The sequence below is a fragment of the Lactuca sativa genome, chromosome 6 (genome assembly GCF_002870075.4).
Source record: "Lactuca sativa cultivar Salinas chromosome 6, Lsat_Salinas_v11, whole genome shotgun sequence".
NCBI classification, from domain to species: Eukaryota; Viridiplantae; Streptophyta; class Magnoliopsida; order Asterales; family Asteraceae; genus Lactuca; species Lactuca sativa.
The window spans coordinates 46,976,415-47,001,172 of record NC_056628.2 but is presented as its reverse complement, the minus strand read 5'-3'; the positions used below and the strand labels follow the sequence as shown (position 1 = coordinate 47,001,172).

Below are 24,758 nucleotides of genomic sequence, written 5' to 3'. Positions count from 1 at the left end.
TCACCATTTTTAAAATAAATTAGGTCAGTTAAACTAAATCGTTAAAACCGATATTGAAGTAATGTATTTAAACTGAACCGTTAATGTTTTTTTGTATAAATATGATTTTATAAAGAAAAAACATATTTGAAACAAATTTTTGAGAAAAAAGTTAGTAAAAAAAAACTAAAATTATGATGAATTCATAACAAAATCCGAAGATTTTGACAAAAAAGATAAATTTTGGACCAAATTTTTAATAAAATTGAAAATTTGGGACAAAAGTGTAAATTTTGGACTAAATATGTAATTAATTTTAAAATCTGGGCCAAAAATATAATTTTTGAAAGTTGGATGACCTGTTAACTGGATAAAAAGGGTTAAACTGAATACGATTACCGGTTTTTGGGACTTAATTGAATACAAAAATATAAAGATGAAATCGATTATGAGCTCAATATATAAGGACGTTATTGTAGTTATTCCTTAATAAAAATATGTTATATATATATATATATATATATATATATATATATATATATATATATATATATATATATATATATATATATATATATATATATATATATATATATATATATATATATATATATATATATATATGGGCTGAAAGAAGTATAAAAATTAAAATGGGTGATAGTTGGTCACGTGTTCACATAATTAAATTCCCGTTCCTTTTAAATTTCAGAATCAAGTTAAGTAAATTAGTCATGCATTTAATAAACGATTTGATCTATAGTTCAAATGGTAAAATGTTAATGTTTCAGACAATTAGTCACCTGTTTGACCTAGGCGTGGGCAAAAAAACCGGTTCACAAACCGAACCGGTCACTGAACCGAAAACCGGTAAAATGTTAATGTTTCAGACAATTAGCACAATGTTTGCTAATATGATGAAACCGATGAAAGCAAAGTTAAAAAAAATATTTTCATGAAATGTCTCCCATTATTATTTGTTCCGCCGCTTTGAATCCGACTCTAAATGTGTGGTGTGTATGTGTGTGTGTGTGTGGGGGGGGGGGGGGGGGAGAGAAATATTTGTTACAATTTCGGTTTATTGGATAATGACATGAATTATGCATCAAAGAAAGTTTCAAAGTTTTTAAATTTTTTTGAAGTTTATTTAACAAAGTATGGTTCAACACACATTCATGACATGATGCAAAATACGGAGGCATTCGGATCCACTTCTCACCAAAATAACGAAACAATTAGGCTCTATAATACTTTGAGGAATGAAAATTCCAAACGAGTTCGGTCTAACACCCCTAGTAGTGAGCTCGGAAGGTACATTGGTTCTGATTTCCTGTCAAAAATGAGTATTCAAGAGTTTGAAATTTTTGATATGTTGGCTTGGTGGAAAGGAAAGGAAACCCAATTTCCGATTCTAGTCGCTATGGCACGTGATCTACTAAGCTCCCAAGCTTCTAAGGTAGCTTCGAAATCGGCTTTTTCTATTAGTGGTAGGGTTATATCACCAAGAAGAACAAAACTCACCCTTTGTTGGTGGAAGTGTGCATTTGCTTGAAATGTTACCTTGATGGCGTGGAACGGATACAAGACATTGAAGTACTAGAAGGCACATCGTTGCATGCCGGAGCACGAGTACATGAGGAAGAAGTAGCGATGGAAATGTCGTTGCTACTCACCTTAGAAGAGCTCGAGTATGAGAGAGGATTGCGCAACGACACGAAGGATGACAAATAAATACAATGACTACGGACTTGGAATGAAGACTACGACGACAACAATATGTTGATTCAAGTTAAAGATGTATTAGTTTAACAATTTGGATGTTTTGTGTTTTTATACTTGAAGATGTATTAGTTTGACAATTTGGATGTTTTGTGTTTTTATGTTTGAAGTTGTATTATGTATTTCCAATATAAAAACAAAAAAATGAAAAAAAAAAAAAAGGTTGAAAATTGCTCCAAAAAAATGTGTTGATTCAAGTTGAACCATTTTGTGCATACATTATGTTTTTGTTCATATACACAACCATCAAATTTAAAACCAAATAAATTAAAAAGAACATCAAAAAGTATGTATATTATTAAACAATAAACAAAAGAAAAAAAAATTGATATATATATATATATATATATATATATATATATATATATATATATATGTGTGTGTGTGTGTGTGTGTGTGTTTTCATATACACAAACATCAAATTTAAAACAAAAAAAAAAATTTAAAAAGAAACATCAAAAAGTATGTATATTATTCAAGGTTCTAAATGGCGTGAGGCGTGACGCGGCGGCAAGGCCAAACCTCAAGCTTAACGAGCAATGGCGAGCCATGATATTTTTCAATGTGTGATGTAAGGCGACGATTTTGTATTGATTTAAAATTATATTACCACATAAATATAAATTTATATTAAATATAATTACTTTTTAGAAGTGTTAGATCAATAACTAATAACAAAAAGTTAACAAAAACTACAATACTTGTATCTCCAATTTGAAAAGACATAACAAATAGCAAAAAACGGTGTCTCAAACGAAAAAAACACGCGCCATAAACACGTCATAACGCACCATGGCGCGCCATATCATGTCTTGCCACGCGCCATCGTAACAGCGAAGTCACGCCTCACGTCATCGCGCGCCTTTTAGAACACTGATATTATTAAACAAGAAACAAAAGAAAAAAATTTGACATATATATACATATATATATATATATATATATATATATATATATTGTGTGTATATATATATATATATATATATATATATATATATATATATATTGTAACGGCCCAAAAATCATGGCTAAAAAATTCGTTTGAAAAACGTTACTTAAACCACATTTGTCAATCCATAACATAAATCATAACATAAAATCAGAGTGTTAATTCAAAACATATTCTTAATATCAGAGTAAAACATCCCAGACTGACTAAACAATGGTGTGTGTCATGCGATTACCCCGAGCTCTTCCCTCCGCTACCAAAAGTACCTGAAACCAAAACTGAAAACCGTAAGCACAAAACTTAGTGAGTTCCCCAATTTACCACATACCATACATAATCACATACTGCAAGCACTAGGCCACGTCCGCTACTTCGGGCCTCGCCCGCTACATCAGGCCCCGCTGGTCTCTGAGCCCCGCTCGGTATACAGATCTGTTTTACTTTAGGCCCCGCCTGTCTCTACGCCCCGCCCGCTAAACACATGCAAACATATAACCATGGCACATAACACATAAGCTAAACATACCCTACCGCATTACTGTTTTAAGGTCTTGCCTATCTTGGGCCCCACCCCTGTCCTGCTACTGATGAGTCATGGAACCCCGTCCACACTCCTGCTGATAGTGAGATACTGGCCTAGCCCGCACTCACTCCTTTCCTAACTCGGGCCTCGCCCCTTCTTAGCTACTATTGAGATATGGAACCCCGTCCAAACTCTGTTAATGGTGAGATACGGGACCTCGCCCACACTCACCTTCCTACCAAGCACATACAAGTATCACACAGACAACAAGTATACTCTATCATGCAAACCATTCCTTGGGCACCCGCCCGACATTGGACCTTGGTCCTGAATATCATACTACCAAATAGTGCCTAGGGCTAACCCCCAGGTCTTCTTACTCATAACTACATGGGCCAGGATTGTGGCCGTAGACCCATTCACACAAAGGGAAACTCACCTTGCCCTGTTGAACCCTGGTGATACCCCTCACCCGCCCGACATTGGACCTTGGTCCTGAATATCATACTACCAAATAGTGCCTAGGGCTAACCCCCAGGTCTTCCTACTCATAACTACATGGGCCAGGATTGTGGCCGTAGACCCATTCACACAAAGGGAAACTCACCTTGCCCTGTTGAGACCTGTTGATACCCCTCTGACTGCTGACTGGCAATTCCCGAACTACTGACCCTTCGACTTCCTTACTACCAAAACCAAACATCACTTAGTCCAATACAATAACCCTTCTGGGGTAAAATGACCATTCTACCCCTAAACCAACCTGGTCCATATCTAAGGCCTAAGACTAATGCCCAACATTATGTAAGCTTCCCAAGCCCACTAATGGCCCACTGATGGCCCAATTTGCTAAATTGGGCCCAATCCCTCTATTGGGCCTTACTCTAAGCCCAACTATTTCCTTGGCCCATAATATCGGACTATTGATGACCCACTAAGGCCCAAGAACCCAAAGCATGGCCCAATAACACATGGCCCATACAGACAAATTACGCGGGGCGTACATCTGCGTACACTAAGCGTACAGGCACAATGGTGAGTACGATGGGCGTACCTACACATACGCTCAACGTAATCCTCCTGTTAAGACCTTTTTCCATTAAGTGCTTATTCCTCCACTCCAGGGGCTACAAACTCAGATCTAGGTCCTTTTTCACGTCTTAATCCATAAAGTCATTGACTTGATAACTTTACTTAGTCCAAACCAACCCAAACCCCAAAAATGATATTCTACTTCCATAAGAGGGCTATATCTCATGCATGAACACAAATGGACCATCAAGATGACAACTTTACTACTCATGGGACACTTTTAGCTATGAGGGTGGCAATCCCAAGCTCAAGGACGAAGTTTTACCATAAAGGCCCAATCTTTGGACCTAAAAAGGTCCAAAGCTCCATATAGCTAGATCTAAGCTTCTAAGAGGAAAGTTGGAAGCTTTTTACCTTCAGAGTGTCTCAAATTATGATGTTATCCCAGATCTATAAGCTCCAACCACCCAAATCCTTCCTTGTCGACTTCTTCTTTCTTCTTCCAAGCTCTTCTTTGCCAAACTAAGCTCCACAAGGTCAAACACCCACAACAATGGAGGAAGGACGACTATCTAGGGTTTCTCTGAGGTTGAGGGACATATAAGGAGGCTAGGGTTGGAGCCATTATGTTCTTTATATAGCGGCACACCCTAAAAATAGGGTTTTGAGGCTTTGAGTGTACGCTGGACGTACCTCTCGTACGCTGGGTGTACGCCTCTCAGAACCCGCGATCATTTGCTCCACTACGCTGGGCGTACCCACGCGTGTTCCAAAAATGCATGCATGGCCTTCCATGCGAACTTTTCTCCATAAGGGCCATTATTGCCAAAATCTTCAAAGTGTCATAACTTCTTCATTCTAGATCCGTTTCCGATGAACTTTATATCTACGAAAAGGTGGCGCGAAGCGTAGAACAACACACCCCGACCCGAAACCTTCTCGAATAAAACTCAAAACCCATAAATGACCAAAACCCCCTAGCTTTGGCTTCTGAAATCCATAAATGAATATTTTAAAACAGGGTGTTACATATATATATATATATATATATATATATATATATATATATATATATATATATATATATATATATAAGGCTAGGTTCAAATATGGATGAATATCTATTGTGCGGACGTATGGACAATGCTATTATGTGAGAATGACAAATAAAATATGTTATTTGGTAATGTGAATACGTTCAACCTTACATAACTATTGTAGTTATCAGTTATCACGTATTCTTACTAATTAAATCGTCTATAATGTTATTATAGATTTTTTTTTTTTTTATTTTCATTATGTCAGAATGATTATTGGATCGTATTCTGTAAGAATGAAAATGAGTAAAAAACGATGTGTAATAACAAAAATGAATAAGAATTAGTAAGAATACATCATAATGACGATACTTGTGTGAGGTTGAACGTATTCATATTAGCAAACAACATATTCTTTTAGTTATTCTCATAGAATAACAATGTCTAAAAAAAAAAAAAAAAACTATTGTGAAATTCTTTTTTTTGGTTAATCTCAAAACAAAGCAATACAATTTCTTATTTTACACTTATTAGCCCAAAAACAAAAAAGTACAAAATAAAAAAAAATAAAAAAAAAAACCTTATATGCGCCGAACCGGTTTATATATGTTCGGCTTTTTTTGTGGTGGACCGGTTTGAAACCAAATCGAGTTCCAGGTGAACTGTTTTGACCTGGTTGACTAGAATCGAACCGGTTTTCTAAACTGGTCTGATTCAGAAAAAAACCGGTTTGTGTTCGACCCTTCCTCTACTATCTTTTCTCCTTTTTTTTTTTCAATACTGATGTTGACGTGGCAAGCTTAGTCAGCATGCTTCAATGAAAAGTATGAAATATCAGCAAAAACCGCCACATAGACATTTTGTGACATACAAAGTACTAAAGATTAAAAGTGACTAGCGTTTTCAAAAAAATAATGGCTTTTAAACAACAAAAGAAATAATTGAGGGCTAATTTTGAGAATGTAAAAGTTTTATGATATTGACCCCGAAAAGATTAAACGTTGCCCCTTGCCCTTATTGGGTTTTACACTTTTACTGAAACCATTTCCACTTCCTTCTTAAAAACCTAATTCTTTGTTGATTCATTCGCAGATTCTCGGTGCCTATGATGTAATTGGCGCCAGAAATACCCCCTTTCGACTGAACCACAATCGATTCATGCTCAATCGTATTGGACATCAATGCCAATCACTTATTCGTCTTCCCTTTCCTTCGCTAAGTCCTGCAACCCTCATTTTAACTAAATCTTCATCATTGTTATCTGCGGAATCCCTTGAACTAGAACCTTCAACCACTTCACCAGCTGCAAACGGTTCCTTTCCTTCTGGTATCCTCTCCCTGTTTAAAGTATTGGGTAGCTCTGGTGTCAAATTACTCGGTGTGAAACATCGGTTTAAAACCCTTGTTTCTGACCTGAATTCCACTCAGGTTGATGAAATTATAGATCAATTACGAAACGACGACCCAGATTCTGCTGTCGAATTGTTTGAATTATTGAAGAATGAGTATGGGTTTAAGCATTCGAGAGTTTCTCAGCTCGTTATTGCTCATGTGCTGGCTAGTCAGCGAAGGCTTAAGTTGCTGCGTTCTAACTTCATGCAAATGCTTCAAGAAGAAGGTATTTTTCTGATGTTTTTCTATTGCTCTGTACATAGAAATAGTTAAAAATCACTTCGGAATTCAAAATTATGTGCGCAATGATAATGTTTCTCTTATTGAGGCATCATTAGGCATTTGACAAAAGAGGTCGTAGATGGCAAACAGCTGAAAACAGATTAGTAAATTGCTATGAATTGAAAATTTTACTTCTCAATCCAATGCTTATAATCACAATTTCTGTTTCATTTCAAATCTTTGTAAATTGTTATCAATTGAAAATGTTATACATGGAAATCAATATGCATGTTTATTGTTTCTTCTGATAGGCTCTGGCTCTTCTTCTTCACTTTGTGAGTTACTTTCAGTTAACTTCAAGGATTGGAAATCAAATGCAATTGTTTGGGACATTTTGGCATTTGCTTACTCTAGATCCAACATGGTTCATGATGCCCTTTGCATTATAGCCAAAATGAAAGATTTCAACATTCAACCTTCAATACTAACCTACAACAGCTTATTACACAACTTAAGACACTCTGATAGCATGTGGGATGTGTACAATGACATCAAAGAGAGTGGAATCCAAGAAACCAAACAAACAAATTCCATCCTTGTAGATGGTTTATGTAAACAATCCTTAATGCAAGAAGCAATAACCCTTCTTCATGTCAAAGATTCCTCACCTCATGTTGCTTCATTTAACACAGTCATGTCAAGTTTCTCCAAAATGGGATTTGTTGATATTGCTCAATCGATTTTCTGTTTGATGTTAAAGTTTGGAGTAAAACCCGATGCATATAGTTACAATATTCTTATAAATGGATTATGCATCGTGGGTTCTATTCAAGATGCATTGAAGTTGACCAATGACATGGTCAAACATGGAGTAAACCCTGATTCAATAACATACAACACACTTGCTAAAGGGTTTCATGTTCTTGGTAAGATCAATGGAGCATCAAAGATGATTCAAGAAACACTTTCAAAAGGTTTGAAGAACCCTAATAGTATCACATATACATTACTCATATGTGGGAATTGTCAAGAAGGAAAAGTTGATGAAAGCATAAACTTGAAAAATGAAATGGTTTCTTATGGGTGTAAACTAAACTTTATTTCATATAGTGTTTTGGTAAGTAGTTTATGTAAGATTGGGCGTGTTGATGAAGCTTTGTGTTTGCTTTATGAGATGGAAATAGATGGTTTAAAACCCGATGTTGTTATGTATTCAATCATCATTCATGGTTTTTGTAAACAAGGGGAGATCCAAAAAGCTATTCAAGTATACATGGAAATGAGCAACAATAGAATCTTTCCTAATGTTTTCACTCATAGAGCTGTTTTATTGGGGATTTGTGGGAGAGGATCGGTTTTTGAAGCAAGAAAGCACTTTGATATGTTAATTAGTAGTGATGATATTGATATTCAAGATATTGTTCTTTACAATATTATGATCAATAAGTATGCAAAACTCGGTATGAATCGTGAGAGTAAACAATTGTTTGATCAAATAATAGAGAAAGGAATCGATCCCACTATTGTCACGTTTAATTCTTTAATATATGGATTTTGTAAAGCTAGGGATTTGATAGGGGCAATGAGGTCATTTCATAACATCGAGGATCATGGATTAGTACCTAATGCGATAACATACACCACCCTTATGAACTTTTTTTGTGAAGAGGGAAATATGCAAAAAGTGTTTGATATGAAAAAGGAAATGGAAGATAATGGTGTAGATCCAACTCATGTCACATACACTGTAATTATAAAAAGTCTTTGTAAACAAAAAAAGCTTCAAGAATCTCTTTTACAACTCGATCATATGTTCTCAAATGGGATTTCTCCTGATGAAGTTACATACAACATTTTGATTCAATCTTTGTGTAAAGCTCGAGAAATTGAAAAGGCGTTTGAGCTACATGATGAAATGATGTCACATAATCTTAAGCCTGATGCAGTTACATATAACATTCTTATGAATGGGTTATGTGTGTATGGTGATTTACATGATGCTGATAAGTTATTCTTGTATTTAAGGGAGCATGATTTTGAATTGAAGAAGGCTGCTTATACGATTCTTATTAAAGCACATTGTGTGAAGGGTGATGTGGATAGAGCAATGGAGGTGTTCTCTGAAATGGTGGAAATGGGGTTTGAAGTGAGTGTTAGGGATTATAGTGGTGTGATTAATAGGTTGTGTAAAAGATGTTTGACATATGAAGCAAAGGGTTTTTTGAGGATGATGTTTAACAATGGTGTATTTCCTGATATTAGGGTTTATACAGTGATGATTTATGCTTTTCATGTTGTGGGTGATGTTTATTCGATACATGAGTTGCTACCTAATATGGTGAAATGTGGGATAGATTCTTATGTAAGCATGGGGTTACAAAATCATATATAAAAGTGAAATGAATTTACATTAGTTTGACGTTTATGTGCAATTCTTTTTAGTTTCTTAAGTAAGCATGTGGTTTTTGTTTTTTTATTTGGGTTGAAAAAAGAATTATTTTATCAATTTTGATCTCAATTTCAGGGTTACACAAAGCTTTTGGTCTTTGTTTCTAACACCATTAGTAGCACTCTGTTAAACGCTTCTCAAATTACAATTAAAAAGTGGAAAAGTAAAGGTAAAATGGTAATATGACAAAATAATTTATTGGCATAATTGATCTTTGGATGATACACCAATGCAATCTTGTTTTCCTCCAAACACAAAAAAGAAAAAAAAAACTATTGTAATTGACATATTTATGGAAATTAGATTTTTTTTTCCTGGATTTTCTTTTATGAATGTGCATCGAATTTTCTGTTAAATGGTGTCATGGTGTATTTTTCATACACATCTATGTGAGAGAGAGATCATAATAAACACAAGAAAGAGAAGGTTTTGTCATCCATGTGCACCTAAATATCATGAGACATAGTGTGGTTCATGTGGGACCTGAGCCATGCTTTTTTATATATAATATTAGTACATTAGACCAGTAATGTTTTAAAAGTTCTAAAAACGAGGGTGAGCAAAAACCGCACCACAACTAAAATTAACCGTATAAATCGCAACCACAATAAAAACCGATGGTGAGGTTTTCTATTTTTCAAAAACCGCAAATTTGCGGTGCGGAGCAGTTATTAGTTTTTAAAAACCACAAAAAAAAAACGCACCGCACCACATATATTTATAAGTTTTTTTTTATAAATTATTAATATATTAAATATTAAAAATAAGATAAGTTTCATGGATAAAATAAGGATAGAGTTCTAGGAGACAAAAGTGTTGATTTTCTATTATGTTTAACTTTGAAAGATGGTGAAATGTGACAATTTTAAGATGTTTATTGTTAATTACTCGTGATTTGATCTTTTTAAGATATTAGTCTTTTGTGATTTAAGTTAGTAGTCTTATACCTTATGGTTATTTATTATTACAAGTAATATGTTTGAATTCTTAAAACTGTTTGAACTCTAAATTGAGGTTAAAAACCACAAAAAATAACCACACCAAATTCATACGGTTAATAACCGAAATACAAAAAAAAAACAAAACCACACCGCAAAAATAACCGCACCAAATGATTTTGAAAATGAATTAACCGTATTTGCGGTTAGTGGTGAGGTTTTGGCCAATAACAGCGTCGCGCTCACCCCTACTAAAAACAATTATCATTGGGGTTGCAGTTGACACGTTAATAATTTATTCAACTTTTAAGCATGTATGTTATTACATTTCCATGTACACATCATCTCCCTTTTCTCACCTAAAGGTAACCTTTATTATGTCCTTCGAGGATTACACTATCATCACACACAACCCATTCATACTTCATTCATACCTAACTTTTTCTTGATCTAATTTTGATTTACATGTACTTTTTACTCCTTTTGATTTATTGATGTGTTTTGTATATAATTTATTTAATAATACATAAACATAATATATAAAGTTAAAGCTCTAAGTTAAGTTAACAAATTCCTACCACTTGGTAAATTTTTTTAAGTTATGATGAGGTTAGTCAATTTCATACTCAATGTCTACAAGGAAATCCATTAAATCACTAAAATACAAAAGCTTCTTGATGCACTTTTGCATAACAAAACGAAAGTACACTCACATATCACTTGCCAGCCTACACTTGGTCTCTACACAATGGAAAAAAGGAAATAAAAGACAAACCCTTCTTTTGTATTACTTTTCCCTTTATTTTGTAATCAAGTAAATCATTAAAATAAATATGTTTATAGTAAAAATGACAATGCGTAGTTAAATAGGCACTTAAATTTTCAAGAAATCACATTATTCATTTTTTGTTGGATTAGCCTATAAAATATTAAAATATTGGAAGTTTGAAATTTGGTATGATAAAAATATATAACTAGAATTAAGATATATTATTGCATTCCCTCTTGCTTAACAAATTCATTTGAAGATTAATCAAATAAAATATACAACGTATATGTAACATAATCAAATTCAGCAACTCTTGTTATACTAATCATAGTTGACCACACTTGGAATGGAGCAACTTTCTCATGGGAAAAGTACACAACTTTCTCAAGAAAAAAAACAAAAGAAAAGTAACCATTTATGCTAGTGGACCATGACTCCATGAGACCACACCCTTGCCTTCCAAGTCATGCTTTTTCTATATATACAACACATACATTGAATTGAACCTTAAACCAACAATGGAAGAATCAATAAGCCAAAGCTCAATTGAAGATATTTGCAAACAAATTCATGGCAATTTGGGAAATATTACCCTCTTGGTTCGGGTTTTCATGAGTCAATCAACCCAACATGAATGCCAAAAGATCCGAGAAAAGTACATGGAGATGTATAATGAAGACTTATTTGATCATCTACATAACAAGATTGATGGTGGGGCATCAAAAACGTGCACAATCTTGTCATTGTTGATGATTAATCCACATGAACGCGATGCTATTGTAGCTAAAAATGCCATCTTCAAAGAAAGGGATTGTGTCAACTACAAGGCTCTCATTGAGATTTATGTTGGTAGGAAATCAAGCCATTTTTTCCTCATTCAACAAGCTTATCAAAGTAAATTCAGAAGGCATTTGGATCAAGACATTATGAGCATTGAACCCCCACACTCTTACCAAAAGGTATGGTTTCTTGACTTGTGCATCAATGGTTGTATATTGTGCAATAAATGTTTTACTTTTTGAAAAGTACAATATTTTACACATTGGGTACAAACCCATCTGAGAAATGGTTAATTACAATTTGATCCTTCTTTTCTTGTGCATCGACATATGTACTCTATGCATGAATAGTTGTACATATTGATAAAGTACAACTTTACGTGCAACAACTCATATAAGAAATGGTTGCTTAGAATTGTTTTTTTTTCTTTTTTTTTTTGTTATGCAGATTTTAATGGCATTGAGTGCATCACAAAAGGCTCATAGTGCAGATGTTAGTGTACACATTGGTAAGTGTGATGCCCAAAGACTATTCCAAACAGGAGAAGCAACAAGTGGAGGGTTCAAGATTGATGAGGGAATTGTCCTTGAAATCCTAAGTAAAAGAAGCATTCCACAACTCAAACTCACTTTTTCAATATATAAGCATATTTATGGCCATTCCTATACAAAGGTCAAATCTTTGACTACTATTTTACATGAAAATTTATGTTACTATATCAAAATAGTTGAAACATGATGATTAATTAATTTGTTTTTTTTTTTTGCAGCATTTCAAAAATAAATATCATGGGGAGTTTGAAGAGGCCCTACGATTTGTGGTGAAATTCCTAAGAAACCCTCCAAAATATTATGCAAAGGTGATCAATTTACCTTTTTTTTTCATGTAAAAGTTAAAAGAGTCTTTGATCCTGAAGAAAGGTAGTTTATATTAAAATAACTTATATCCTAATAAAATATGGAATTAAATAACTATATAAAGAAGATTTAGATTCATGACTTTATGTTTCTTCAAGCAATCCTAATTCCTCGGTTTATTCAATATATAAAAAAGCATATAAAACAAATTTTTTAAGTATTTTTTTTTATATTTATGGTTTTGTTAAGTTGTAATTTCAGGCGCTAGAAGCAAACATAAAAGGAAAAACTACCGATGAGAGCAGTTTAGAACGTATAATCACGAGTCAAAGTGAAACTAATATGAAGAATATAAGAAAATTGTACAAGAACATATACGAGATGGATTTGAGAGATGCCATAATAGAGAGCATTCCAATCGGAGATTATAGAGATTTGCTTGTCGGATTGATTATGAAAAGTAACAATGACTTATGAAAAATTATGACATTTCGACTTACTTAGGGGTAATGTACTTCATTCATATGATTATTTATATATCCATATTGGTATGATAGTACTAGAAGGAAATTTTTGTTATATTTGAGTTGGAATCTATTCTACTTTTCATGAGCTCACTTTAATTCATCATATAACATTATTATTATTATCATTATCATGACACATACACAAATTAAAATTATATATATGGTTATACAAAGACAAATTGAATAAACATGTACTATTTATCTAAGTTCTTATTAATTGTATTAGATTTTTTTCCCCAAAAAAAATCCATAAATAAACCAAAAATAATAATTTTCTTTGAGGGGGGGCAAATCAAATGTCCATACTTAAGTTCACGAATAGCCTAGAAAAAGACCATGTAATCTTATTCTTACATGTAGTAAATCAATAAATGTATATATCAAAATCAAACCATGACTATCATTGCAAAACCAAAGATGATCGTGGCCATGAAAGTCTTAGCCCCGAATTTGGTTGCACTACTTGGTGCGGGTGCCGGAGCCATTGATCCTTGTTGGACATCGATGACCAACTTTTGGTTAAAGTCAGCACAATGTTCTTCCACACCACAAATGTACCACTTCTTGCCTGGTGTCACCAAGGTCACAACATCATTTCCAGATGTAAGGGCCGCGCTAGGTGGCGGAACAGTGCAAGTAACAAAGGAACTAGCATTCACTTTGTACACATTGTGTACATTGACAGGGTACTTGAACACTGAATCCAACAAAAATATTTGTTAGCTTTGAGATACATTTTTTTCAATACCAAAAAGAAGCGTTGAGAGTTTTGACAATATTGTTATTCAATCTTATAGTTGGATATATAATATGAGCAATAAATTTAAGATAAATTGGGTTGGTTGACTTCACAACCCCAAATTTTGCTATTTTGCAATGTGTTTTTTTTTCATTTTCTAGCATTTTACTAGTATTCTAATAAAGTTCTAATGTAAACAAATATAGTGACACTATGATACACAACTCACCTAGTTTGTCGCCAACATAGAAAACTTTGTCTTTAGCCCACACTTGGTAGTCATAATTTATGGTCCAACCACTATCATCTCCCACCACATATTCGGCGGCCATAGTGGTCGACGGAAGTAGCACCACAACCGATATGACAAGAAGAACAATGTGAGTAAAAGTGGCCATTGCTTGTGTTGAGATTCGTGTATGGAAATATGTTATCTTTGTTCTTGATATTGATTTACAAATATGTAAAAGTGCTTATTTATAATAAATTAGATTTCTTGTAAATATCTACATATATACCGTATACAATGAGATTGTTATACTCGATATTTTCTTTTCCGGCTTTTATTTGTCATTTTCTTGGTTTTACTTTGTAGTACTTGAAGAGGCCATATTCTAATGCTATGATGTGGGAAAAGGACATTTTGTAAAATTCCAATAACTAATACGACCTAATGGGCAACTAAATAGATACTCTGCAATATTATAATTATAAGACAAAAGATTATAGAAAATATCATTTGTTTCATAACGATTAAGGTTAGAACCCCGGGAGAAAAGTAGATGGCGTCATGGCGCACTAAATATGTTTAAGAAACCACGGACTTATTTAGGGGTGTTTGGATAAGAAAAAAATAGGTTGTTTATTGCTTATTGTTTAATCCCACCGCAATAAGCAAATTTAAGTGTTTGGATATGAGTCTTTAAAAATCAGCTTATTACGGTAGGAATAAGTTAATTTTAATAAACAAGAGGGAAATGCTTATTGCTTATTGGTCATTTTACTCATATAAGCTGCTTTGTTTGTCAAACACTTAAGATGCTTATTACTTATTGCTTATTTCCACCGCAATAAGCTAATCCAAACACATTTTAAAAAAAATGTTTATTCTCACTGCAATAAGCAAATAAGCAATACGTTAATAAGTTAAAAACTATTTATCCAAACACCCCGTTAATCGTTGATAGATCATATCAGTGAGGAGATAGGCCCGAACTAGGAGATAAGCCCAAGTTTCACTTGAAGATGTTTTTTCTTTTTTTTTTTTTATTATTCTTTTATTGTGCTATAATAACTTTCAGTAATTACCGGACAAATACGATATTTAGATGTTTAATTAAACTATTTAAAACATATGAAACATTTATCAATATAGGAATTATGATATTTGCATAAGATCTAATAAAGCAAAATACATCGTTTAGAAAATCTGGCAACCTTAATTTTTTTGGAAAAAGTCGAACTAATGATATTAATTGGAAAAAGTCGAACTAGTGATATTAATGTTGGTTATAAACTAGTGATAGGAGAGTATATGTTTGTTTTAAATTAGTTAAAGTTGGAAAGTCATCACCTTTAATCTTCAAAAGGACAAAATCATTCTAAAAGGTGAGTAATTGTTACATTCTCATAGTCTAAATTTTTTGCCCATTTTAGTCGATTCAAAACCAATTTATGTGAAAATTAAATAACGCAAATTAATTTAATTTAAAGTATATAAATTAGAAGAAAGTTTCTTTATAATGTGACTTATTTAAGGGACCATATTGATAGGAATTCTTATCTTTTTGGGTACTAATTAGAATCTTAGATATTTGAGAAAATAAGAAAATAAGGGACTTTTGTTGATAGAGTAAAAAATACACAAAAGCTTCTCTAAACAATTTTGAAAGTTAGAAAAAAAAATAGATTCATTCACTATGAACCGCTAAGCATCCATGACCGAATGGTTAAAGAACTTAACTCACAATTGGTGAATTTGTAGGTTCAATTCCTACTGGATGCACGCCAATGAGACCCTGCAATAAGTCTATTGGAATTAGCTATGTATAAATGGAATCTCATCATCCATATATAACATGGTAATTCTTTTAACTTATAAAGAAATTGGAAGTGGATTTAAAGTGAGGATGAAGTTTGGAAGCAAGAATCACCTTTCGAAGGCTTTACATGTATAATTCATTCATCTCCTTTAGTTAAATTTGATCTTGTACTTGGGGTTTTCCAAAATTCTATATTTATAATGTTTAGGGGCTTTGAAATAGATCATTAGCTTGGTTTTAATTATGTTTTCATGAATCTGCACTCATATCACCATTATATTTTTTTGAGTTGGGCCTTAAATGTCATTTTGAAGCTCTAAACCCTAACAATGGAGACTCCAACCACGACCTCTAGAGAAAGTACCACAACTTAAAGATGATCTACCACTATCATTGAGATTGAGGGATTGATGGTTTAGTTTTGTCCTGTAGGAAAGGTTGCTTGGGGAACCATAAATATGTGCATGGACTTGAGGAAGACCTCTTAACCTTCGACTTCAGAGAAAGAACCATAAATTTGTGATGGGATATTGAAAAAGTTTCAAATGTATAGCTAAGATCGTATAGGAACTAGTAAGAGTTGTCTAGATCACTAACAAGGTGAAAAATCGCAGATGGTTGATCACAAGAAGATATGAATTAGAGGCCATATTTAAAAACCAAGAGAGCCTTTTTGGAGGTAAGGCTAGGTGTATCTCGGTCTTGAGATTGAGTGCTTTAGCCATAAATTCTTTAAAAAGGATGGTTGAAGAAGGATGAGGACGTATTATTCATTTTCTTTCCAGGAATGAAAAGCAAGAAAAATGGTGGTTTTCCATTATATTCAATATGGTGGTAGGTGGTAACAAGACAATGCCAATATGGTACTTATAGAAGGTAGTTATAAGAGAATAATTTAATTTCTCTATAGAAGGTAGTTTTTGATAAGAAACTAACAAACGTATTTCATTTCTCTATAGAAGGTAGTTATAAGAGAATAATTTAATTGTGATCATATGGAGAAGAGTGGACAGAAGAAGGTTGGTGTCATGACTATCGAGAAAGGCCATAATGGAGAGAGGAAATCGACGATGATGACCATAATAAGAGAGATATCGATTTTAAACTGATACCATGTAGGGTTTAGGAAAAGTCATCACACAGATGGAGAATATCTTATTAACAATATATAAATGTACAAGAGCTTCATAATATGGAAAAGATAATTACAGAACATAAATACAACAATGATTTCCATCTACATTGTATCGTTAATATCAAGCCACCCGTCAAGCTATATTAGTTACTTCATAACTTGGTCTTCTATAAAATATATAAGGTTTTGATATACATAAAAAAAACTAGTTGTGAGATCTATGTATTACACGATTGCCTCGAAAACAACCTCACATTTTATAGCAACTATCCTTTACTCTTATATATTGTCATCACAAAACAACAACAATTAGACAGTGTAACATACTTGAACTTCAAAATACATATAAATATAACTATTGCAAGGTTAAATCAATTTCACATCCAGTAATCAAAATATTAGATTTTAATCGACAAAATCTACTTGAAACCTAGATGACATTATAAGAAAAAGATGATAATATAAGATTATACCTCCATTAGAAAGCTTGAACCAACTTTTAATCTAAGACCGGTGGTCAATAAAACTAAAATTCACCATCATTTTACTAAGGCATTGTACTTTAAAATAGTAACCAACTTTTAAATTAGGATGTTATAATAAACAAAGAAATTAAAGTTGGTTGCTATTTTAGAGTATAATTAAGGATTTTTTTATGCACACCATTGTTTTATATCATATTGTCTAACTTAGATACTCACCAATGTGTTTGACTATTTTGCCTTTAGCCTTCTCAATAGTTAAACGATGTCATTTTTAGAATACCTGTTGATTTGAAAATTTTGTTGAAAGTTGAGAATAAAGGCAGTTTTTAAGGTAAAGAATCAAAACATTTTCGAATTATATATATATATATATATATATATATATATATATATATATATATATATATATATATATATATATATATATATATATATATATATATATATATATATATATATATATATATATATCGATGCAACAAAAACTTAAACTTAATGTCGTTAAATACAACATGTTCGTCAAGTCATCATGTCACTCAACTTTGGAAGAATAACTATCATCGACCGCAAAACTTAGATGGCTTTTTAATGAACAAATCTAAGGGTGGGGTTCCCAACTATAACAAGGTACTTTGAAAGTACATTGCTCTGATTGGAACTAATTTTGTTTTTTGTATAAAGACTTGTCATAGTTTTATTTCAAAAAATAAAATAATTACAATATGTCATTTTCTTATCTCGACGTTTAATACATAAAATTAATTAATTTTCCAGTAACAGGATAATGTGTTAATTAGATACTTTAAAGTTTAAAAGAGGTAATAACAATTTCGAGTAAAAAGAGTTGATGCCATAGCAATAAATTTATTTTTATTGAAGTGTGATGTTTAATTGTTTGATTTGGTTTCAGTTTAGGACTTAAAATCTTTAATCATCTTTAATCATGCAAGTTAAAGTGACGAATGTTGGTGATTTTAGTGTCACATGACATTTTTATATAATTGGAACTGACATTTGAGCTAAATGGCTTATTGTTTGAACTCTATATTATATGTTAGTTGATATACACAATCAGGGGTGGTCCACGGTGGCACCGGCAACCCCTAACTTTTCTGGCCGCAGTGGAAAAATTTTCGAAATTTTTCAAAATTTTTATTTTTTCTACTACCGTGCAACCCCTAACTCTCTCGTGCAACCCCTACTATAAAATCGTGCGTACACAATCATTATTAAATAAATAAATCTTTATTAATAGATGGCATTGTTTTATATGAAATTTTAATATGATTAAAAAAACACACCATAATGACAAATAGAAAAAAATTAATTCAAAAATCCCAAAAATTGTAATACGCCAAAAAGAATACAAAAAATAACATGTATAAAAAAATCTTTATTTATTTATTACGTTAGATTTTGAATACAAAATAAATCTTGCAAAAAGAACCAACAAATCCAACACTTCAAATGTCATAATCCCATCACATAACTTGTTTGCAACTCCCAATATTCTTTAGTTTGAATCAATATTTTTTCTCGTTCTTCCATTCGTCTCTTCTTAAATCCATCTTTATACCTACAAATACCTCTCCTGTTATAAAAATTTTAAAATTGTATCTCAAGCAAAAGAAACATTTTTCAGAAATGTCTATAACAAACCACAAAATAATATAACCGAAAACATTAATATATTCCTCGTTTTCTTCCTATGCTTTGTAATCTTTCTTTGCTTCTAGTTTTTGGCTAGTGCTTTATTAGTAATAATATATTCCACCGTTCTAAAACACTTTACCCATCCATTCCATTTTTACATATCTATCGTAAAGTAATAAGGAGATATAAGATATTGATTACCTTCGTTGTAAGAGCAAACCTAGTTCGGACATGCAAACTGATTTAGCATACACTCCACTCTACAGTAACAAAGATATATAAACAATACCATTAATCTATATTTTGTTACATAATATGATCATATATAAAAATCCAACTTTATCTAACCTCTCGACAAACTGGACACTTGGAATCTTGATTTGCAAACTTAAACCCTTGAATAATCAATACACCAGCTGCCAAACAAGCACAAGACTTGCAAAAAATGTGTCCACAACTCAAAGAATATGGTTGAAAAACAATGTCCTGAATCAACAATTGATCATAATTTTATAAAAGATATAATTGGAATTTGAAGTTAATTAACATGTTTATTTAATTTTCAAACATTTATACCAAGCAAATAGGACATGTGAGACTATACTCCAGCTTTTCAGAACCTAGAAGCGTCAATGTCAGTAAAGACTCTTCATCCGAGATATTGAGATCGTAAGAGAGTTGACCAAAAAGCTCATCAGAAGTCAAACTGTTTGAACCCTTTAGATTCATATAGAAAGCTACTAATTCAATCAACCATGGTGATTGCATCACATCCAAGTGTTTTGCTTGTAATTTGGACTTAAAGTTCATACCACTTGCAGATTCATGCACCTGTTGTGATAGATAGATAGATATAGATACATCATACATATAATATATAATCAAGATTCAAGAAGAAGAAACAACATGTTTGGTTTTCCAAAATGATATGGGCTTACTTTGTCATATTTCTTGAGAATCTTCCTGAGGGCGATAGCATTCATAATCATAAATTGGATTAGGATCCATCCCTTACGTAGGAGTGCTTCTTGATCATCTTTGAAATAACGAAACAAGCACCATAAGAATCTTCGGAAACCAGGAGTAAAGTGAAGATGAACAAGTTTCCTGACTCTCAAACTAATATAATCAGCCATCTTCGTAGCTTCAGTCGTTAACTCTGAGAATATCCCTTCACACCCTATTACATCATAAATCCAATAGAACTGTTTCAAATTCATCTTCTACTTCAAATCTTAATTAAGAGTTGAGAATTCATTTCTAATTCTTTGATGTGATAATGATGTAGGAAACTTACGATGGCAGGGTTCATGTGGAGGAATCTGATTGAGATCATCTTCAGGATTTTCATCGCCATGAGAATCAATGGAAGCTTCAATATGTCGATGATGCCTGCAAAAGTTCAAATCATTCTTGAGCTTCTTGTACTCAAAGTGACACATGTTGTTCTTCGGATCCTTCCTTTTATCTCCCACTAAATAAGCTGTAAACGTCTCTTCGAACCCCATAACTCCAAGTCGATTCAATTAGCACCCACCTTATTATATATCAAAAAGCACATTCATGAAGTGATCAGCACATTGCTGAACGATCGATAATTAATCAATTTCTCTACCAAATATCCACTGATACGAGCTTCAATCAAACCATCTTTAACACAATGTTCAGAGCGAATATAAAGGGAAAGATGATCGAAGGTGGTAAATCTTTCTCATTACCCAAAATGTCAATGCTTCATGCTTTACTAACGTGCACACTGCGGAGTAAAACTTGTACATTGATCTGGATATTTTTAAAACATTGAAAAAATGGGTAGTATGCTAAAAAAAGGAAGTCAAGTCAAACGGTTTATCCATGAAAATGGATAAACCGTTTATCCATGAAAAAATGGGTAGTATGCTAAAAAAAGGAAGTCAAGTCAAACGGTTTATCCATGAAAATGGCATGGAAAAACCCTCCAAGACAGTTCTGCAATCAATGGGAATGCTTCATGCCAAAAAAGGAAAGGAGAAGAGAGAAAGAGTCAAAGAGGCAAGGAAAGAGAAAAAGGAGAAGAGAGAGTATGTTTGCCTCTTTGCCATGTCATACACCCGTATGATTTATGATGCCACATAGGTTTCACATGTATACACAAATTTGTCCTTTACTTCTTTTAACTAAAATTTTAGGATATTAATTAAACTAAGAATTATAAATGAGGTTTTTAACAAAAATAACTAAGTTTTCTTATGTTTTGTAAAATGAAAAATTATATAAAAAACATTAAGTTTACATAAAATTTCGATTTTAAAACTATGTTTTTTTAGTTAAGTCACTAAGTTTACAATTTTATTGCAAACTTAACTAATGGACCAGTTTGCTTAAAGTGTTTCATGTTTATTTCAAGAAGATCCTAAAGAAATAAACATTTTATTTAAAAGAACTTTGATAGGTATTATAAATTAACAAAAGTTGAACCTATCTTATTTTTATGAATATCATTATGATTAAATTTTATATTTTTGTTGTATTGTTTCTAATAATAGGAACCACAATATTTTAGAGGATTTACCAAATGGGAATCTAAACAATAAATAAGTACCCAAATGACTATTGTAGCAGGTTTAAGGCTTCAAAAATCGATTAAAAAACTGATATATATGCCGGAATAAAATAAAACTGACATATAAAAAACTGAAAAAAAAAAAAAAAAAGGATAATATGAAAGGGACAATTAAAATCGATTTGTGGTTTTGAAAAAAGTTGATCAATATATGCTAAAAAAAGCCAACATATTGGTTATAATTAAGGTTTTAGGAAAACGAAAAAATAAAAAATAAAAAAGTGTATGTCGTTGGCTTAGGAAAAGTTCTTAAAGCAAGTTCTTAAATGGGCTAAGAAGATCCATAAACACTAGTCGCTATGGGCCTCTTGGCCCAAGTGGAGCTTTTTAACGTCGTAATGGCCCATTGAACACCACCCGCCTTCAAGCTACGTACCCTCTCAACATTGCTCAACTTTGATTAAGAAAAGAAGAAACAAATCATTTTTTATTTTATTATTTTTTCATTTTTAAAGTGGTGTGGTGGTTAGGGGCGGACCCAGAAAATTTTGTTAGGGGTAACACAAAAAAATCCTAATAAAATATATAAGATTAAAGAACTAATTGACTAACTTTAGGTTCTCAATTTGAACGACTAAATTAAACTAAAACAATCAGAGCATTAAAGATTAACATTTATGCTAGTGGGAGAAGAAGCCAAGCTTTTACGATTTGTAATGTCGTAAAGCAAGAGGCAGAAAAACTGTTTTTTTTTCTAATTTGTTGTTGGAGAGTTGGGTATGCCATTTGCGTTGTTTTTTAAGTAATTGGTTCATAGACATTGAGCAATTGGTTCACCTAATATGCTAGTTGATTCACTAATAAGCTATTTAGTTGGATTCAACTGGAGTTGCCCTACTTTATTTACTAGGTGTACATTTGATCAGATACATAAAATCTAATTTTTTTTTTTTTTGGTTGAAATTGCATTACTTATAAATAATTAAACCATATAGACACTCCATTTTACCGATATTAATTTTTGAAACATTCTCATTTAATTCATTAAGGTTAGTAGCTATGATGTTTAGCTAAGGTTAACTAAAGCCTAAAAGGTTTGCGTTAGAATTAGATATAGTTGGGTAATTAACTAGTTAATAGTAACATCACATGGGGAGCATTTTGCAATTTCTCATGGATTGACAATCAGCCTAAATGTCCAATACAATGCACACATCAAAAGGTTAGCAGATGACATATCCACACACTCATCCTACTCATCCACCCACCAAAAGTGAAAAAGATTATTCTATTTGTTCTTTAATTTCTGATACACATGTTGGATCTGCATCTCATGATGCATGTTATAATATATATATATACATATATAGTGAGTGTAAAAACACACACATAAGTAGTAAAGTCTTGAGCAAAGAAATTAAACTGGGGACAATGGAGATGGAGATGCAAGAGGAGCTTCAAATAGTCCCGATGATGGTTAAGGATGTGGAGGCGCAATTTGTAGAGATCATGGTGCCGCTTTATTCTTATGGATGCGGCAAAAAGATCAAGAAAGCCTTGGCTCATTTCAAAGGTAGGTGATATTGGGTTAGCTACCAATCGATATTTACTATTAAATGCATGCAAATGTAATGGGCCAAATACGTGGTCATGCATGCACGTTTTTATTGTTTGATTTTGAAGTAATAATTGATCGATATGCGTACAGGTATTTACTCGGTAAATGTGGATTATGATCAGCAAAAGGTGACAGTATGGGGCATTTGCAACAAGAAGGATGTGCTATCCACCATTAGAGCCAAGAGAAAAGGAGCTCGATTCTGGAAGCAGCAGCAGGATGGCATTAATGGCGCTGGGCTCCAAATCCAATCACACACAGCACCACCCTCTCCTCTTAGTATCATCAAGGGACATACATCTTTCTCCATAAACTGGAAAGCCGCATGGAAGAAGGTCTTCAACAGATCATATTCCTTCTAATTTGCTGTGAATTAATTGATCATGGGAGCCATATATAATGCAAACATTAGTTGTTTTTTATTATCGAGGGTAGCAACTAGCATGCTATATAGGTACTTGTTTGGATGTTGGATATGTTCCTAAGTAATCTTCATAAATTTATAATTAGCATCATTGGAAATTTGGAATTGAAGGAGTACAAATGGTTTTTGATAGACAGCGTTAGAAAACGAAACTTACCCACACCTTGATTTAAACTCAAGAGTACAAATGGTTTTTGATAGACAGCGTTAGAAAACGAAACTTACCCACACCTTGATCCATTTGAACGACCAATTATAGAATTTTATTATGTTAACCAAAGAGACCAAATTAAAAGACTTGCAAAAGGGCCTTTCCAACCTCTAAATCATAAGGTGCAACCACATGATTTTGGAGGTAAAACACAAAGATTTATCTTGGTTTGATGATAATAAATATTTGTTAGAATATAGTATAAAAGAGAATGATGCTTTTGTTTATATTGTTATCGATTCAAATCAAGTATACCAAATCAAGGTAGATCAGATCATTTTGTAATCTGGATTCAAAGCTTGGAATAGAAAATCAGGAATAGATAAACACAAAGAAGGAACTCCACACACTATTGTTGTCCAAAAGTTTCAAAGTTTGATGAACCAAATACAATCCATCAGGTCTGCTTTTGGGAAACAAACTACTGTAACAGAAAAAGAATAACATACTCGTTTGAATGCTTCAATTGATTGTGTTAGGTTCCTACTCCAACAAGGGTTAGCATTTTGTGGTCATAACGAGGACTACTCGAATAATAAAGGTAACTTTCTTGAACTATTACAGTGGTTAGCTGATCAATGTGATGTTGTAGATCGTGTTGTGTTAAAGAATGCCTCAAAAAATACTCAAATGAAATGCAGTGAAATCCAAAAAGATATTGTGCAAGCATGTTCATATG

The 24,758-nt window shown here is 32.7% G+C and overlaps 5 protein-coding genes across 6 annotated transcripts; 3 read left to right on the top strand and 2 right to left on the bottom strand.

Annotated features, from left to right (window-relative positions):
* Nucleotides 1–6,122: 6,122 nt before the first annotated feature.
* Nucleotides 6,123–9,329, top strand: LOC111887464 (putative pentatricopeptide repeat-containing protein At1g13630). Of its 2 annotated transcripts, none has more exons than XM_023883641.3 (2): nucleotides 6,123–6,914; nucleotides 7,261–9,329. In XM_023883641.3, exons 1-2 carry the CDS (start codon nucleotides 6,455–6,457, stop codon nucleotides 9,300–9,302), a joined length of 2,502 nt encoding a protein of 833 aa, XP_023739409.1. In that variant the 5' UTR covers nucleotides 6,123–6,454; the 3' UTR covers nucleotides 9,303–9,329. The 2 variants fall into 2 exon arrangements, with proteins under 2 accessions (XP_023739409.1, XP_023739408.1); XM_023883640.3 differs by having other exon boundaries at nucleotides 6,278–6,914; nucleotides 7,222–9,329.
* A 2,217-nt stretch (nucleotides 9,330–11,546) lies between these two features.
* LOC111887455 (annexin D8) lies at nucleotides 11,547–13,320 on the top strand. The gene is made up of 4 exons (XM_023883630.3): nucleotides 11,547–12,025; nucleotides 12,294–12,518; nucleotides 12,616–12,705; nucleotides 12,965–13,320. Exons 1-4 carry the CDS (start codon nucleotides 11,585–11,587, stop codon nucleotides 13,178–13,180), a joined length of 972 nt encoding a protein of 323 aa, XP_023739398.1. The 5' UTR covers nucleotides 11,547–11,584; the 3' UTR covers nucleotides 13,181–13,320.
* A 296-nt stretch (nucleotides 13,321–13,616) lies between these two features.
* LOC111887477 (blue copper protein 1b) lies at nucleotides 13,617–14,434 on the bottom strand. Its single transcript, XM_023883651.3, has 2 exons — nucleotides 14,199–14,434; nucleotides 13,617–13,927 (listed from the first exon to the last, which is right to left on the bottom strand). The coding sequence occupies exons 1-2, from the start codon at nucleotides 14,365–14,367 to the stop codon at nucleotides 13,617–13,619; spliced, it is 480 nt and encodes a 159-aa protein (XP_023739419.1). The 5' UTR covers nucleotides 14,368–14,434.
* A 4,544-nt stretch (nucleotides 14,435–18,978) lies between these two features.
* LOC111887461 (probable E3 ubiquitin-protein ligase BAH1-like) lies at nucleotides 18,979–21,346 on the bottom strand. The gene is made up of 6 exons (XM_023883637.3): nucleotides 20,582–21,346; nucleotides 20,223–20,464; nucleotides 19,861–20,115; nucleotides 19,633–19,770; nucleotides 19,486–19,544; nucleotides 18,979–19,207 (listed from the first exon to the last, which is right to left on the bottom strand). The coding sequence occupies exons 1-6, from the start codon at nucleotides 20,790–20,792 to the stop codon at nucleotides 19,102–19,104; spliced, it is 1,011 nt and encodes a 336-aa protein (XP_023739405.1). The 5' UTR covers nucleotides 20,793–21,346; the 3' UTR covers nucleotides 18,979–19,101.
* A 1,851-nt stretch (nucleotides 21,347–23,197) lies between these two features.
* Nucleotides 23,198–23,973, top strand: LOC111887460 (heavy metal-associated isoprenylated plant protein 45). The gene is made up of 2 exons (XM_023883636.3): nucleotides 23,198–23,399; nucleotides 23,535–23,973. The coding sequence occupies exons 1-2, from the start codon at nucleotides 23,258–23,260 to the stop codon at nucleotides 23,804–23,806; spliced, it is 414 nt and encodes a 137-aa protein (XP_023739404.1). The 5' UTR covers nucleotides 23,198–23,257; the 3' UTR covers nucleotides 23,807–23,973.
* The last annotated feature ends 785 nt before the right edge of the window (nucleotides 23,974–24,758 follow it).

Excerpts from the sequence above, each read along its gene's own strand:
- LOC111887464 (XM_023883640.3), top strand. The coding sequence starts at position 6,455 with ATGCTCAATCGTATTGGACATCAATGCCAATCACTTATTCGTCTTCCC. Across the intron at positions 6,915-7,221 it reads GCAAATGCTTCAAGAAGAAG|GCTCTGGCTCTTCTTCTTCA; the intron begins GTATTTTTCTGA and ends TTCTTCTGATAG.
- LOC111887461 (XM_023883637.3), bottom strand. The coding sequence starts at position 20,792 with ATGGGGTTCGAAGAGACGTTTACAGCTTATTTAGTGGGAGATAAAAGG. Across the intron at positions 19,771-19,860 it reads TCACATGTCCTATTTGCTTG|GACATTGTTTTTCAACCATA; the intron begins GTATAAATGTTT and ends TTGTTGATTCAG. Across the intron at positions 19,545-19,632 it reads AGTGTCCAGTTTGTCGAGAG|AGTGGAGTGTATGCTAAATC; the intron begins GTTAGATAAAGT and ends TTGTTACTGTAG.
- LOC111887455 (XM_023883630.3), top strand. The coding sequence starts at position 11,585 with ATGGAAGAATCAATAAGCCAAAGCTCAATTGAAGATATTTGCAAACAA. Across the intron at positions 12,026-12,293 it reads CCCCACACTCTTACCAAAAG|ATTTTAATGGCATTGAGTGC; the intron begins GTATGGTTTCTT and ends TTTGTTATGCAG. Across the intron at positions 12,706-12,964 it reads CTCCAAAATATTATGCAAAG|GCGCTAGAAGCAAACATAAA; the intron begins GTGATCAATTTA and ends TTGTAATTTCAG.
- LOC111887460 (XM_023883636.3), top strand. The coding sequence starts at position 23,258 with ATGGAGATGGAGATGCAAGAGGAGCTTCAAATAGTCCCGATGATGGTT. Across the intron at positions 23,400-23,534 it reads AGCCTTGGCTCATTTCAAAG|GTATTTACTCGGTAAATGTG; the intron begins GTAGGTGATATT and ends ATATGCGTACAG.
- LOC111887477 (XM_023883651.3), bottom strand. The coding sequence starts at position 14,367 with ATGGCCACTTTTACTCACATTGTTCTTCTTGTCATATCGGTTGTGGTG. Across the intron at positions 13,928-14,198 it reads CTATGTTGGCGACAAACTAG|TGTTCAAGTACCCTGTCAAT; the intron begins GTGAGTTGTGTA and ends TGTTGGATTCAG.